Genomic DNA, 16,207 nt, shown 5'->3' on the forward strand with positions numbered 1-16,207 from the left:
GTATTGTAAAATTTTAAATGCATTTAATTACGTTTAACGAACATCACCTTTGTCGCTGGTAATACAGAAAATGAGTTAAATCAAGATTATTGTAACAAATCAACAAACAAAAAATTCCATTAATTATTCACATTCTTAACCAGATAGTTATTTATCTTTAAATATTTTTGAAGATTTTTTTAAATATTAAAACATTCGTTTAACAGACTAAATATAATAACGAAAATAACAGTAACAATGCAGAATAAAAGGGAAAAGATAGAAAAAAAATAATAATAATACATTAATCTAAATAAATAAGTCTACAGTTACAGACCCATTCGTATTACAATTAATGCACAATTCAGTTTGAATTTGTAACGTCCTAGTGGCTCTTAATGATAATACAAGCGTGAGTTTGGCGCACATCAATGACGTAAAACTAATCGACGGTTTTCTCTATTGTGTTTACTACTAAGATAGCGTTAGCTAAGATACATCAGTGGTCATATAAAATGATCAGATGACTACTGACATGACCCCACCTGATTTTACATGGATATGGATTTCTCTGTAAGTTAGCAGAAAGATAGCTTACTGTGGCAAAAATGAATAAAGGCTGGCTGGAGCTCGAGAGCGACCCTGGTGAGTAATTCTAACCAGCTAGCAGGCTTGCTAAGCTAACTATAGTTTACGTTATCTAGCTGGCTAGCTAATTGGTTAACCGGAACAGTCAGTGGAAAATTATTACTTTTATTTAAAAACCAGTCTGTTTCGCTTGCTTTTATTACCAACCGAATGTTGGTAAATTCTGCTGAATTCACATGTCAGCAAAAATGATACAGGCAGCTGGCTAGCTAGAATAACTAGCTAGTGGTTAGCTTGCTAACGCTAATTGTCCTGTCAGTGCAGCCTAACCAGCTAACTGTCTTGTTAACATTAATCGTTTGTACATGCATATACATGTTTGAAGTTATATCGTGTAAACGTGGTGTTTTAAGATTGTTGGCTAGTTACTTAGCTCACTTTTTCGTAAATATGTGGTAAACATTCAAATAATTTAACATAGTGTTTAGTGTGACATACTGTGCGTCCTAAATAAATCAGTGGCTTCTCGTGTGTTCAGCTGCTTTCTTGCTGTTTTTCCAGGGCTATTCACCCTTCTGGTGGAGGACTTCGGTAAGGATATTTTAAATGCTCTTATCTGTTAATTTACCATTGAGATTACCTGCAGCCTGCACTATGACAGTAATTAATGTGAACTTTTGCTTCCTCACTTGTGTTTGTTTTATTTGGTGCTCAGGTGTGAAGGGTGTTCAGGTAGAAGAGATCTATGATCTGCAGAGTAAATGCCAAAGGTATGCCACTACCCCTCAACTGGACTTTATAGATTAACAAATTAATGAATATAACAAGAAATGTTTACTGAAACAGTCATGTTGCAGGTCACTTGTGTGCCCATCTGAGATAATATAGTCCTCCCTGTCTGTTCTGACCAGCCCTGTCTATGGGTTCATCTTCCTCTTCAAATGGATTGAAGAGCGCCGTTCCAGGAGGAAGGTCTCCACCCTTGTGGATGAAACCTCAGTCATCGATGACGAAATCGTCAACGACATGTTTTTTGCTCACCAAGTAAGTCTTGGAAATTCACTTTATATTTCATGTCTACAAGAAACGTCTACAAAATTTGCTTACTGCTAGATTCTATTTTTGTGGCAGCCTTTGCACTGGCCATTTGGTTTTGGGAAAGTGTTGTCTTGGTTATCTAGGTAGGCTCCCTTTTTAGTCTAAGAAGAAAGCCATGTGTTCCTGAGTGAGTGAGTGAGTATGACTGTGTAGGTCTGCCTGATGCAGGGTGTGTTTTGCTTTGTGCAGTTGATTCCCAACTCTTGTGCCACCCATGCGCTACTTAGTGTGCTCCTAAACTGCAGTGGTGTGGAACTGGGCAACACACTGAGCCGGATGAAGGCGTTCACCAAGGGCTTCAGTCCGGAGGTACACACAGAAGCACAGGCACAGTTGTACAGTTGCATACACATGTGCACACACACACAAACAGAATGCGTGTATGACCACTTGTGAGTGTGTGTGTATCCACAAAAATAGACCCACTTAATTTTTGTCATGCGTAGAGGAGTAATTTCCACACAAGTGTCATCAAATGTTGCTGCTGTTTGCTCTCTTTGTCTTGTCAGAGTAAGGGATATGCTATTGGCAATGCTCCAGAGTTGGCCAAAGCCCACAACAGCCATGCCAGGTAGTCTCCAGCCCAGTAAAAACTACACTACCCATCTGATGTTCGTGTACCGTCAATGTGTGAGATCAGATAACTGGATTGAATGGCGAGAATGGATCACAGTCTGTCCTATGTTATGGAGTCATTCTGTCTGTTGCTCCAGGAGACCCCCTCTGTTATCTTACATTTACCTTCTCTTGTTTCCATGGAGACCGGAACCACGGCACTTGCCAGAGAAGCAGAATGGCATTAGCGCTGTCCGGACAATGGAGGCCTTCCACTTTGTCAGCTACGTGCCCATTAAAGACCGCCTGTTTGAGCTGGATGGCCTCAAAGCCTACCCCATCGACCATGGTGAGCTCCCTTGAGGCTCTTTTGAGGCTTCCTGCTTAAGCACATCATAAAGACATTTTTGAATTCTTATGTCAACTACAGGTTTAAGACTCCTACATTAATATTCATAATCAAGCAGGTCATCTGTTTTGTAACTGCTTCATGAAGACCTTAATCTGAGATGTTACTGATAACCATTACACAGATGGTTTCTGTACACACAGACTTTGAAAAGTCTATGTGACCTTGCGTGGTCTTTGTATTATGATAGACAATGCAGACTGTTGGCAAATCTTTCACCCCCCCCCAGGTCCTTGGGGAGAGGAGGAGGAGTGGACAGATAAAGCCCGGAGGGTCATTATGGAAAGAATTGGACTAGCAACGGCAGGGTAAGAGAGACAGTCCTTTCTCCTTCCGGCTACAGACCTTTGGAAGCAGCATTTACAGCCTGATCCTGTCCTCTATATCAAGCCAGTTGTGTCTGTGTTAGCTTGAGAGCCGCTGCCAGAGGCTCTGAGCAGGGTCTTTTGTCCCTTACAGCGAGCCGTACCACGACATCCGCTTCAACCTTATGGCAGTGGTCCCTGATCGCAGGGTCAAGTACGAATCCAGGCTGGAGATCCTCAAACGTAACCGACAGATCGTCCTGGAAGGCCTGCAGCAGGTCAGGGGTGAGGGGAGGGTATTCCAGAGTGGACATAAACATGCACAGAGCTTGAATGCTGGTCTCTGATTGGCTGCTGCCTGTTATGTTCTGCAGTTTTTGGTATTTTACCTTTAATACAAGTGACCTAGCTCATAAAGGGCTTGATAATTAGCTGATAAGGTCGAGCATGTGTGCTGGATTGGGGAAAACAAGGTAATGTTTATGAAGTGTTTCACAAAGCAGGATATTTTTAGCAAGTTGTATAAATCAAGACAGATGTCCTGTCCTGTATGTATTGAACATTTCTGCTGGTCAGATTTCACTGTGCATGTGTTTGTGTTTCTGCATGTGAGTTTATATTGGGGTGCGGGGGTGTGTGTGATCTTGTTCTTTCCAGGCGATTCGGGCATCCCAGCAGGATGTTTCACAGGATCGCAAGCAGCAAGACTCCTCCTCCCCTGAAGATACACCCCCTACAGTGAAAAAGGAGGAGGGGTCAGACACCCCTGGGAGTGCTGATCAAGCACCACCCACAGGTATCTAGTCTGTTCATATCTTTTTGCTTTTGTTTTCTATGCCTTATTTCATATGTATTCATGTCTATCATTTGAAGCTCTTTCATTAAAATAATTAAAAACATAAAAACGTGATTCACCAGTTTTATTCGAATCAGTAAAACTGGTGACACATGGAGGCTTTTTTGCTGGTTGCATTTTTTGAAGCCAGGTGTCCAAACAAGAAATATACCATTTACATGCAGTAAGTCCTTGTCTGATTAACTGGAGTCTGGATCAGTAGTCTGTTTGTGTGTGTATGCACCTGCACATAGATACTGCCGTTGTGATGCATGTGTTTGTCTGTGTGTGTGTGGGTCTGAGCGGGCCTTGGCATGCCACTGGGAGCTTGTACACTTCAGCTGTTTACTGCATGCGTGGATGTGTGGTTGGGCTCTGAACAGCAGCCTCTGTGTAGATTCTGCAGATGCTGCGAGTGTCCCACCAGCCTCCTGCCCCATGGACAAACCCCGAGCCATAGTGAAGCCCTCCAGCCTGCATGCAGGTGGCGCCCCACTGCCTGGCCCCCTGCCCATGGCCAGCTCCAACCCCATCGTCCAGCGCCTGCCTGCATTCCTGGACAACCACAACTATGCCAAGTCCCCTATGCAGGTGAGACAGGACAACCACAACTATGCCAAGTCCCCTATGCAGGTGAGGCAGGACAACCACAACTATGCCAAGTCCCCTATGCAGGTGAGACAGGACAACCGCAACTATGCCAAGTCTCCATGCAAGTTCATTTCGCGCGCGTGTATGTGTAGGCGTATCTGCTAACGTAGCCGACAATTTAGTTGTTCAGCTTTAATGAGAGGTGTGTGTGTGTGGGTGTGTGTGTGGGTGTGTGTGTGGGTGTGTGTGTGTGGGTGTGTGTGTGGGGGTGTGTGTGTGGGGGTGTGTGTGTGGGGGTGTGTGTGTGGGGGTGTGTGTGTGTGGGTGTGTGTGTGTGGGTGTGTGTGTGGGGGTGTGTGTGGGGGTGTGTGTGTGTGGGGGTGTGTGTGTGTGGGGGTGTGTGTGTGGGTGTGTGTGTGTGGGTATGTGTGTGTGGGTATGTGTGGGTGTGTGTGTGGGTGTGTGTGTGTGGGGGTGGGTGTGTGTGGGGGTGGGTGTGTGTGGGGGTGGGTGTGTGTGTGGGTGTGTGTGTGTGGGTATGTGTGTGTGTGTGGGTATGTGTGGGTGGGTGTGGGTGTGGGTGGGGGTGTGGGTGTGTGTGTGTGGGGGTGTGTGTGTGTAAAGGAAGAGGAGGATCTAGCTGCAGGAGTGGGTCGCACTCGGGCACCTGGTCCCCCTCAGCCCACTTACTCTGATGATGAGGACGACTATGAGGATGAAGAGGAGGAAGAATGTGGCACTGCAGGCACATCAAGCAGGTAAGATGTCACAATCACACATCGATGCAACGGCTTCTGCCACAGTAGCATCTACCAAATATTAAAAAAAGGTTTAACGATTCGGGTAATGATGCAAATTTGCAGACTTGTTTTCACTGTGCTGCTTTGACCCAGTATCATTTAATGCAAATGTAAGGGGAAAGTTGAGCATTATACAGTTGTGCTCAAGTTTACTTAAAGCTGCATTATGACTGATGCGCATCCTAACCAATAATGCACGATTAACAGGTCCCGTAGAAAGGCGAGTCTCCGGGCGCAGGCCGTGGTCCGCAGCGCCGGTGGCGCTGGAGTCTCGGGCGTGGAGGGCCAGCTGGCTCTGAGCATGCTTGCTGAGAAACTGAAGAAGGAGGTACAGAAGAAGGATACCATGGCGACTGCAGCAGGCTCCACGCCCCTGAACGTGCGCACAGAGGGCCGCACGGGTGGAATCAGCATCACGTCTGCCTCCCAACCATCACCAACGCCTAGCAACGAGAGCACAGACACCGCCTCTGAGATTGGCAGCGCCTTCAACTCGCCGCTCCGTTCACCCGCGCGGTCGCAGGTATACACGGACAGCATTCTGGGTATCAGCTAGAGCCCATTGCCAGGGTTCCATTGCCGGGTATTATATAGAGCCTTCAGTTGAGTGTGCCCTAGGGTCAGTGGTAGAGTGTGAGGAGGCTCTTGGCTGATCTCTCCATGCAGGCTGCCACACGCCCCTCCAGCCCTGTGGCGTCTCACCTGAGCCGCGTACTCTTCGGCGAGGATGAGGGTCTGCTGCGCCTAGATGCACGCCACAACCGCGCTGTGCGTGACCTTGGAGCGCTCGTCAGCTCTGCACGCCTGCAGTTGAGGGAGGACGGCACCATGCACGCTTTGCCACCTGCTGGTGGGTAGTTGTACTACACACACACACACACACACACACACACACACACACACACACACACACACACACACACACACACACACACACACACACACACACACACACACACCACACACACACACACACCCCTGCAGGACAGCACCTGGAAACTGTAGGAAATGCTACATGCAGACAACTGGGGATGTTTCATAATGTGCTTACAGACATAGCGTTATCAACGTGCGCTGAATAAATCAGTGTGCACGCTGTTACACATGCCTTTATCCATAAGATTAGTTATCACGGAAGTGTTTTAATTCGGTTTTCGGATCTCAGAATCCTGCAGTGAAACGGGAAACGTCAGATAACGTTGCTGAGCTTTTCCCACTCTGCCAGAAGCAGTGTCTGACGGGGTGAGGGGCGCAAGCAGCACAGAGCAGAAAGAGAAGCGCGAGACAAAAGGGGGCAGCAGCGCTGGCCAGGAACAAGAACATGAGGAGGAGCAGGAGGGCCCATCGGCTGAGCCGAAACATGGCGAGGAGGGAAGGGTGCTGTCAGCCGAGAGCCAGGCCTTCACGGAGCCCGAGACCCTGACCAAGTCACACGGGGAGAAATACACTCCAAAAGTGAGGCTGCTAGCTCTCTTTATTCATTAAAAACTGATGTACGGCAGGTACGTGCACCTGTACATGCCTGATCAAGCCACCCGGGGCTTATAAGGCACTTATTTTCTTTCTTTCTTTCTTGCTTTCTTGCTTTCTTGCTTGCTTGCTTGCTTGCTTGCTTGCTTGCTTGGACAGCACACCATAATCCCCTTCATTCTGTCATTATATAAATGTGCTAGATTTAGCTAAGTGCTTCTTTTTCATCTGTGCTCTCTGGCCAGGATGATGTTCATGTTAAACAACACAAACACTCACTTCTCATAAAGGCCAGCAGTAACATGAAAGATTACCAAGCATGCAAGACACACATAAATACAAAACATACAGAGCAAAAGCAGCGACATGTAATATGTTTCAATGTTATGCTAGCTTCTTTTTACCTCATGTGTGAGTGAACTGCAAGCACGTGATTCTCCAAATGAAAAGGCTGCCTGACCAAATGCGCTTCTCCTTCAACACCACTTGTGATATCTGGTTAGTCTCGTTGTAAATGTATACACAGACTCATGTAGCACTGAAGAGGCAAGTGCACGCTGTATTTAAACATGTTACTAGCTTTTTTCAGCTAGTAACAAATCGTCCTTGAGTTGACTTGCAGCACTTCAGTTTATGTCTCAGCTGGCTTAAGAATAGTCTTACATGTCTGTCCATTGTGGAGGATCATTGTGTTGTTTCCAATTTTACTGCCTCTGTAGTCAAACTGTCCCTAATAAATCTAAAATTAGACAAATTAAATCTGACCAGACATGCTTTCTGTACATGCTTTTTATAAAAGAGAGCCATGACTTTAATATAACCCCTAGATATATAAACTCAGGCATCTTATGGGACAGTATTAGAATCTACCTTTTTAGTAAAAAAAAACAAAATATGCAAGTAATTTTCTGACCATTAAGATGTAAAGAAGATTTCATGTATCATTACATCTGAGAGCTTGTATTTTGCTTATCATGTGTATAAATAACTATCATTTGCATACATTTGACATGGTACACCAGGAGGACAAATGCTTGGAAGGTCACTAACATATAAACTAAACAACAATGGTCCCAACATTGTCCCTTGTGGAACTTCCACCTCACAATAAAAATATCTGGTTCATATCCAGATACATTTCTGTTTCTCCAGTAAGACTTACTCTATTGTGTACTGTAGGTTAAATAAAAGAAAACTGCACAAACCAAGCTTTAATGTAAGATATTGCTTAATATCAACTAACATTGTGTAGTTCTATTCACTGACTGCTCTGTTGGGTATGCCTTTGTTTGTATGCCGTGGTTAAGCGTATTGGATTTTGTACTTCTTACTCTGCTTTCTCTGCTGTAGGGAGCTGCTGGCCCTGCTGAAATATGTGGAGGCCGATATCGCTAACTACGAGGTGTGTCTGAAAGAGGAGGTGGAGAAGAGGAAGAAATATAAGGCAAGCTTATGCGACCTGCATGCACCGTGCAGAACTGAAGCCCAGTGATGCCATTACAGCTAGCACGACCACCCAAATCACTGGAGAATGGAACGGTTTGGGAGGGGTTTGTCTAAAAGGTTCAGTGCAAGCATTTGTGTTGATGTATGGTAGGAAATTGATGATGAAAGGTGTACGTATTTTCCTATGATTTCATAGATATTGTATATCGCATACAAAATACAAGAGTAAATAAATAAGATTGTAATTAGGCTATTCAAGACAAACATGGTGACAATAGTCTTGATGATGTGTGTTGTTTTTTTCCAGATAGATGATCAGAGGAGGACCCATAACTATGATGAGTTCATCTGCACATTTATCTCTATGCTGGCACAAGAAGGTAAAAAACCTTCTCTCCTCATGCCACTTCCTTTCTCTTCTGCTCTGTGTCTAATTTTTTAATTACTTAACAGGTTTTATGATGGACTTTTTTGTTCAATCTCTCTTCATCTCACAATGCCCCTACTGTGCTGAATTACATATTGTTTAGCAGATTAATTTTTAAATCACTTATTCACTTATCACTTTGTCACTTATTCAGTCGGTATGTCGTCCTTGTTTTCTTGTTCTCTCTTTCCTTCAGTGTCTCTGCCTGTGTGATTCCTGCTCTTAAGACTGCCATTGTGAGCTTGTGTGTGTTATCTGGTGGAATTAGTGGTCATTAGCATTGAAGATGGGCATTTTCTCACTGAGTGTCGGATGATTCACACTTAATCAACCATTTATTTTTTGCTGTTAAAAGTGAAAACTGTAAGCTGTTTTATCTCTATATCTTATTTACCACACCTGTGTGTGTGTGTGTGTGTAGGGATGTTGGCCAGTCTGGTGGAACAGAACATTTCCGTGCGGCGGCGGCAGGGTGTGAGCATCGGCCGCCTCCATAAGCAGCGCAAACCGGACCGCCGAAAACGCTCTCGCCCTTACAAGGCCAAGCGCCAGTGAACACAGCAAATCGACTGGTGCCAGTGAACACACCATAGCGGCTAACATACCATAGCGACTGCCAGCTGTGAACAGGCCATAATGAGTCATACCGGTGAACACACCCAGACTTACAAAGAGCAATGCTGGTGAATGCACCCAGGTTTAGACAGACTGCCACTGGTGAGGACATCCAACCCATGGTCTAAGCCCTTTATTGCCTACACTGACTGCAGAGCAAAGACAGAAAGCCTGTTGAATGAGTGATCCTTGGAGAAATCCAGATTTGTTCTTGTGTGTGCGCATGCACACATAACTGTGTTTATACATTCTTTTTTAATGAAAAGGAATATTTGCGGTCAAGTGGAGGTCTTGGTTTGGCCAATCAAAGGACAATTAAGTGTTACAAAAAAGTCACTGACTTCGACCAAATCCAACACTCCACATCAAATTTGCTGTGGATTTCTACCTTTGGATCTGTCTCGAGCTTACCTTATAGTCCTGCAATCTTGTAAATTTCATGCAGGAATTCTTTACTGAGTGGACTGAAAGTGTCTGAGTCCGCATGCCTGTTTAGTCTTGCTGGTGTGTTTGTGTGTGTGTGTTTGTGTGTGTGTGTGTGTGTGTGTGTGTGTGAGCGAGCAATCAGCACGGCTCTTGTGTCAGTTCTAGCCTTGCACAGAGCTGTCTGTTCTTTCAAATACAATAAACTATGTGAAGCTATAAAAAACTTTCCAATTTCTGTACTCCTCTTGATGGGAGAATTTTGCTTTTGTGCAATGTCTTTAGACCTTAATAGGTGGCTGGCTTACTAGCCAAGTCTTTGTGGGGTGCAGAGGGACGCCATGTTTTGTGTCATAGATCAGGGGTTTCTGAACTTGCCCTGAGCACTAGATTCTGCAGGGGTAGGGCAAATTTTGGCACATGAATACAACGTGTGTAGGTATATAGCAAGTGTGTCTGATTCTGGGTATTCAATGTAGACGGTTCCAAAGTAGCTACCCATTCCTAGCCTTTCATATTTGTAAAAATGAAGGAAATGTAACTTGTGACTGCAGCAATACTGTGCAGTTTAATGCATTTGTCTACCAACTTCCTATAATGTGTTGTTCCAGAAGCAGTAAAGCCTTGAAAATGACAACCATATTCACAGTGATTCCAGCCTTAGGAATGAAATGTTTTGCAATTAAAGAAAAATTAAAAGAATAATTAAAAACCTCTCTGCTTCTATTACTGAAGGCTGGGTGCCTTTGTAGATGTTCACCACTAGGTGATGCAATTTCACTCTTCCATCTCCAGTGCAGAACCGACGACAAGCCTACATGCTAAAATGCTTCATCATTTCCTTTGTAATTTCAAGGTTATGTGGTAGCACCAGTATTACTAGGCACTGGAGTTTTGTTTTCCTCTAAATACATTATTCCATAGTTTCCAATAATGTTTCCTCATTTTAAACATGGTTTCTCCATGTTTACGCCCTCCTTGAGCGAGGCACCTTCGTCTGTCCAGATGTGAATATTGGCTGCACATCTGTCCAGCTGCGAAAGACATCTGGAACCTCAGTGCTCATCTTAATCACAGCCAGCTGAAAGCTGGCAATGTGTAGGTGCTGAGAAGACTGCTGAAGACAGCTGATTGGTCGAATGTGCAGGGATGGCCAAACTCCTGCCAAATTGACTGTTGGCTGTGTTGTTGTAAGAGTGACAGTGTGCGTGGGGGACAAAAGGCGGATGCATCACAGATCCTGCAGCTCCAGCACATTTCACCGTCTGCTGCCACAAACGTTTCCTTCAGATCTTTAAAACCTCCCTCACCAGGATGCCCTGTCTGAGGGAAAAGCACTACAGATTAGTTCAGAACCTTCTGACCAATGAAAAGGTTTCTTTTGGCCTGAAAAAGGTCTATACAAAACTTTCCATAAGAAAATATTCCTTTGTTTAACATGGGAAAGGTTTAAAGAGGTTTGTCCCATTGGCACATTTTGTGTGTGTGTTTGTTTGTTATTCACTATGACTGTATAGTAAAGCCTGCAAAATATGCCAGGCAGAGATGGCTATAATCAAGATGAATTTCTGTTAATATATGCTGTTATTGTTACAAAATAGACTTTAAACATGTGCAACATCATAACAAGGGTTATCTTTATCTTTGGATAAATTCAAAGGCTTCAGTACTTTTTGCTATTTTGCTGCTGTTGTCAAAAGCAAGTGTGTGTTTGTGTGGGGTGAGGGGGGAAGCAGTGAGTTAGTGAGTCAGTGCCAAAACCTGACACACTCTGTGACTGTGAGAGATCACTGGAACATGGTAGAGCAAGATAATGTCTCTCTCTCTGATTGCTAAAAAACAAACAAACAAACAAAAAATGATCTCACCACAGTGCTTTCCAGAAAGTGAGTCCATTCAAATGAGTTCATCTGAGATTCTCTCAGAATACATCAGAAATACAAAAAAACCCAAAACATTAACACAGTCCACAGTGGTAATAACACATTTTTGGGTAATTAACTTCTCAAAAAATTCATGACCTAAATCTCAATGTCTAAAAATATATAGCAGCAGTGTAATGGACTGCAAAATAAGTGCTGTATTACGACCCTGTCAAAGCCAAGTCTGTAGCTGAGATTAAGTACTGTGATTCATGTATCTATCTGTCTCAGTCACTCTCTGTGAGCAGGGCCTGTGTTTCTGGGATCTTTTCAGGATCCTTGTGTCTGGACACAAGAGAGCCTGTGGTACTTGAGAGCCTGTGGTACTTGCTGAAGCAGCAAGATTCAAAATTGATTAGGTTGATCAATTGCGTGACCAGGGTTCTACTTTGAGGATATAGCTGTCTTACAGAAAGGTTTTGTGACTTTGAGAATGTGCTGTACATCTCTCTCTCTCCCTTTCTCTCTCTCTCTCTCCCTCTTCACAGGCAACGGGCCATGGGCAACACTATAAATGATTCAGTTCCCCTCTCTGCAGGTTCCCGTGAGTAAAGCATGTTAATATTTCGCTTCAAACACTTTTGGAGATATAAAGACCTTTGTTACCTCATATAGCATCAGTCCAGTTTTTGCCCACCTCATCAAGCTGACAATGGATGAACAATTTCATATTGGACTGCATGTACATGCAGCCTAACAACCTACCCTAACCTGAATTAATAAATGAATATGAAGACCTTCTGGTGAGAGATTGTACAGTTACTGAACACTTGGCAACCAAATTTAAACTTAAAATAGGTGGACCTTATAGCATGTTTTACACTGTAATCAAATTCGTTTTTAGAATTTGTCTATGTAGTTTTTAAGTAGCAGAGCAATTACATGCTACATTACTTATTCATATTTTAAGTGTTATTACACTTAAAATATGTACAACGTTACTTATAAACTGTACATTGCCTATATTTGCCTATAGTTGCCCCCTTTTAGTCGGCTAAAATGTTGCTTTGCTTGGTACTGGTTTTCCATACTATATATGTTGTATATACTAGGTATTTTTATAAACAGGTATTTTTTCAGGAAGCAAAATTACTGTTGATTAAAAGACAACAAACGCAATCAATCAAACAATATGTTTATCAGTATGTTTATCCCCCCTCTCGGTTTGGCTGATATGAAGCGTACTTCTTGGGGCGGGGCGGAGGCACCACGAGCGCAGATCCAGGACACGGGCGCGGGCCCTCCTCCCGTGCCTCCTCGCGCGCGTGCTCAGTGTGGCCTATTCCGTCAGACGCGCGTGCGCGTTCCGTGCAGGATGCTGGACTGTAGGTGATGATGGCGGAAGCGGAGCTGCGCTGAGTTCTCTTGGACTTTATCTCATTCTGCACTACCAGAAACCCTTCGACCAAGCCCGTTTCCCCGCTTGCCGTCCCTTCCCAAGGAAATGGGGAACGAAGTCAGCGCAGAGAAAAAGGGAGGCGCTGTCACCGAGACCGTAGCACCGAGTTCCTTTTCAGTACCACCGAAAGCTGGACAGCTCCCCATGCCGAGCTATGGAGCTCCAGCCGGAGGAACGGGTGCAGCACCCGCGCCCGGAGTTAACAGGTAGCCTGCGTATTTGAGCAGCTTTGGGGGACTGTCTTACTTTATGCTGTATGGCGACGGATGTCTTACTTTTCGCTTGAAACTAGCTCCCATGAGCGGAGCGGGGAGTTGTGAGTGTGGTAACGTTATTCCATTGCGCGTAGTTTGTCTTAGGGTCAGAAGAGATCTTTCGGTTTGTATTTATACTTTGATAATAATCATATTGTAATTAGTTTTTAGAATGTCTGGCTACGTTGTGCTGTTGAAAAATCCTCATGCTATGTTTTATTCTTCACAAGCCCCGAGGTATTTCACGCATTTCATTAGAAAGTCCTGGCTAGCTAGGGCGGCTAAGAATAGCCCCATAGCCTGCGTAAGGGCAAAAGCTGTCGGCCAACAAGTGGTAGTTTACTGCTTAGCTTTTGTCAGTGTAGACTACTCGTTCATTTTTTGACCGGCTTTAATATTTGATGTACGAAATTCCGTGAGCCTAGAAACGGACAGTTTGAGACACGGGGACGCCGTATTGGGGCAGGTTTATCACCTTCTTAGTAGCCCGAGACAAAAAAAGCCGAGACTTTAAAACTCTGCAGCGTTTAAAGCAATTCGTAGTATAAAATGACGATTGCATGTGAGTTGTCGCACATGCACATTTAATTTTTTATGCCGTCACACAAAGCTGTTTTTTTGCAGATACTGACTCAAATAAAAGTTGCGCTACATATGAATGTTAATAAGGGTACATAGCAAAGAAAAACTCGCGTGAAGCTTCTGTGCTCGTGGCAGCGAGACGTAGCGCGCCTCGCTACGTGCATGTGTCAGCGCTGTTTATGCTAGACATGCGTTAACGTTATACTCTGAGTCGATACACTGTTCGGATAACTTTAATGCTTTGGTGTTATGATTAAAAAAACAAAACAAAACGACATTTTAAAGTTATCATTAATTTGCTGCGTAGAGAAACAGCGTCACGTTCTTAAAAAAAACATCGCATGAGGGGCGAATATTTGTAATATTTTTGATACACCCATCCGGCACTGTTGAATTCATTAAGTATGTAGTTTATAAAGACTCAGTGCAAGGATTGTACAAGACTATGAAAGTCGCTTCATATTTAAATGTTACTGCATTAAGTATTAATACAATTATGACGAGAAACCACGTGGGCTATTCGTTACACGTGGAGGTGAAAATAATCCCTCTGCAATACTGTGTAAGACAGTTTGTATGTTTCTTGCATGAACTTGCTGAAAATCTCTTGGTGGAGGGCAAATTTAGTGGCTCACCAGCTTTTCCCATGAGGCTGGTAACCAGTGAAGCAGTGCTGTCCTGCACAGACCAGCTACTTTGCTCGCACTCATTTTGATATGTATTAATGGTGTTTGCATGAGAAATGGTGCATACATGCACACTCCTATTGCTAAATCTGCTGGCTGGGATTCAAGTCTGTGCTGTGGACTAGAGACACTGATGGGTCCTCAACCAATGCCTGTAAGCACTGCGAGGTCTCAGTGAACCTGGCTGTCGTGAGCTCTGTAGTGAGGTCTGGATCAGGTACACATTGCTTATGGAGCCAAATGGGGCAAGCTTAACAGAATTTCTGCACCACACACAGAGGAGGAAGGCAATAAATCCACCTTGTGAAGTCTATGTGGTTGGCTGGCTGACTGGAAGAAAATGACTTACATGTGAACCCAAGAAACTTCCTTAAAGGAAAGGGTTGGTTCCATGTTTGCATGTTACACCCCTCTGCAATATAAGGACTGCAAAGGCCAATATGGTGATATCAATGAACACACATGGTATCGTGTCATCCTACCTTATAGTATTGCTTCTGTCTGAGTAGGCTATCACCTAGAATCTAAACCTAAATAGAGTAGTATGGCTGATGGTTATAAAAATAACGCAGTGTGTATTTATAGGCGTGTGTGAGTGTGTGCTTCGAAACACCTCACCTCAACACACCAATGTCTGCAAGTTACTGTCAGCAGAGGTGAGTGAGTGAGAGAGAGAGAGGGAGTGATAGAGAGAGAGAAATGAGATAGAGTCTAAATAGAAATAAGAGAACTGTATTGTATATTTCCTAATAGATAAAGAACGTTGCTGCTGTCTCACCCTCCCAAATATCACCTCAATGAAAGAGCCTGTTTCATAATGACAAAGTAATCTAATAAAGGGACTCTGTAAGCCTGGGCCTCTCTCTCTGTTTCTCTGACTGTTCCTTTTCCAACCCTGCCCACTTATTATCCCATTATAGGTCAGAATGGCAGAAGTAGAAATGAGTCTGCATGTTAAGCTGACAGGGCCACTCTGAACAGGTGGACAGTGGGATTCCGCCTGGTAAAGTGAGATGAAAGTGAGACCAACATGATGAAGTGTGAAATTAGAGCCTGGGGAATGTATAAGTGGGAAGACGCATAAGTTTTCAGTTAAAATCACAGCCAGAATCGTGGCAGGACATGTTGTCAAATGTTGAACCTTTCCTCAAGACTGCAGCTTAACAACTGCGTTTAGAGCAAGAACCTATCAGATAAAAATCTGAGCAGAAAGACCAGGCTCTATATTTCTTCCACTGTTGTTCTGAGTCATAGGTTTCTCTATACAATGGAAATACCCTGACGGGTCAGTATGAACCACTCTAATAAAGAATTTGGTCTCTAATATAAAACTTGGTAGCTTACACAATAATAAACTACGTAGTAATAGGTGAGGCCACTCCAACATATTGGTATGCCCAACGCCAATATATTGTTATGTTACAACATATCATTAGTGATTATTATAGAAAATAGCTCTGCAAAAATACCACACATTACCAAAATACCTGATTGGTAAATGTTCCAGTAAGAAGCCAATGTGGATTGGAATGATCTTTTCACCAACAATGTTTGGTCATACATGTAATTCCTCAACAAAATTCTGCACATGCACCCATTTAGCTAATTGACCAATTTAAGTAAAGCCGCACTGTACATTTGGGGTAGAAGAAGAGACTCCTTCTCTGAGTTTCTAATGCATATTCTAATGCATATTTACATTATTTACACTATATTTGTTTTTGGATATTGTCACTATATTTTTGGATTCCATATATCTTGTCATTTATGTACATTGCTGCTGCAACATAAAAAATTCCCCTGTCTTGTCTGTCTGTCTGTCT

The 16,207-nt window shown here is 43.6% G+C and overlaps 2 protein-coding genes across 6 annotated transcripts in view; both read left to right on the top strand.

Moving 5' to 3' along the window:
- Positions 1–422: 422 nt before the first annotated feature.
- bap1 (BRCA1 associated protein-1 (ubiquitin carboxy-terminal hydrolase)) lies at positions 423–10,172 on the top strand. Of its 3 annotated transcripts, none has more exons than XM_027020388.2 (18): positions 423–624; positions 1,129–1,158; positions 1,283–1,337; positions 1,479–1,611; positions 1,855–1,974; positions 2,175–2,236; positions 2,427–2,569; positions 2,859–2,937; positions 3,089–3,212; positions 3,592–3,730; positions 4,167–4,360; positions 4,985–5,118; positions 5,368–5,683; positions 5,827–6,010; positions 6,386–6,615; positions 7,982–8,074; positions 8,384–8,456; positions 8,925–10,172. In XM_027020388.2, exons 1-18 carry the CDS (start codon positions 588–590, stop codon positions 9,056–9,058), a joined length of 2,280 nt encoding a protein of 759 aa, XP_026876189.2. In that variant the 5' UTR covers positions 423–587; the 3' UTR covers positions 9,059–10,172. The 3 variants fall into 3 exon arrangements, with proteins under 3 accessions (XP_026876189.2, XP_026876190.2, XP_035376419.1); XM_027020389.2 differs by having other exon boundaries at positions 6,389–6,615; XM_035520526.1 differs by having other exon boundaries at positions 6,392–6,615.
- Positions 10,173–12,799: 2,627 nt separating this feature from the next.
- bsnb (bassoon (presynaptic cytomatrix protein) b) overlaps positions 12,800–16,207 on the top strand; it is an 81,229-nt gene continuing 77,821 nt past the window's right edge. For all 3 annotated transcript variants that reach the window (XM_035520427.1, XM_035520428.1, XM_027020375.2), the window contains exon 1: positions 12,800–13,068. In XM_035520427.1, the coding sequence (XP_035376320.1) occupies positions 12,908–13,068 (161 nt within the window). In that variant the 5' untranslated portion in view covers positions 12,800–12,907. The remainder of the gene's footprint in view (positions 13,069–16,207) is intronic.

This window comes from Electrophorus electricus, chromosome 20, assembly GCF_013358815.1.
Source record: "Electrophorus electricus isolate fEleEle1 chromosome 20, fEleEle1.pri, whole genome shotgun sequence".
Lineage (NCBI taxonomy): Eukaryota > Metazoa > Chordata > Actinopteri > Gymnotiformes > Gymnotidae > Electrophorus > Electrophorus electricus.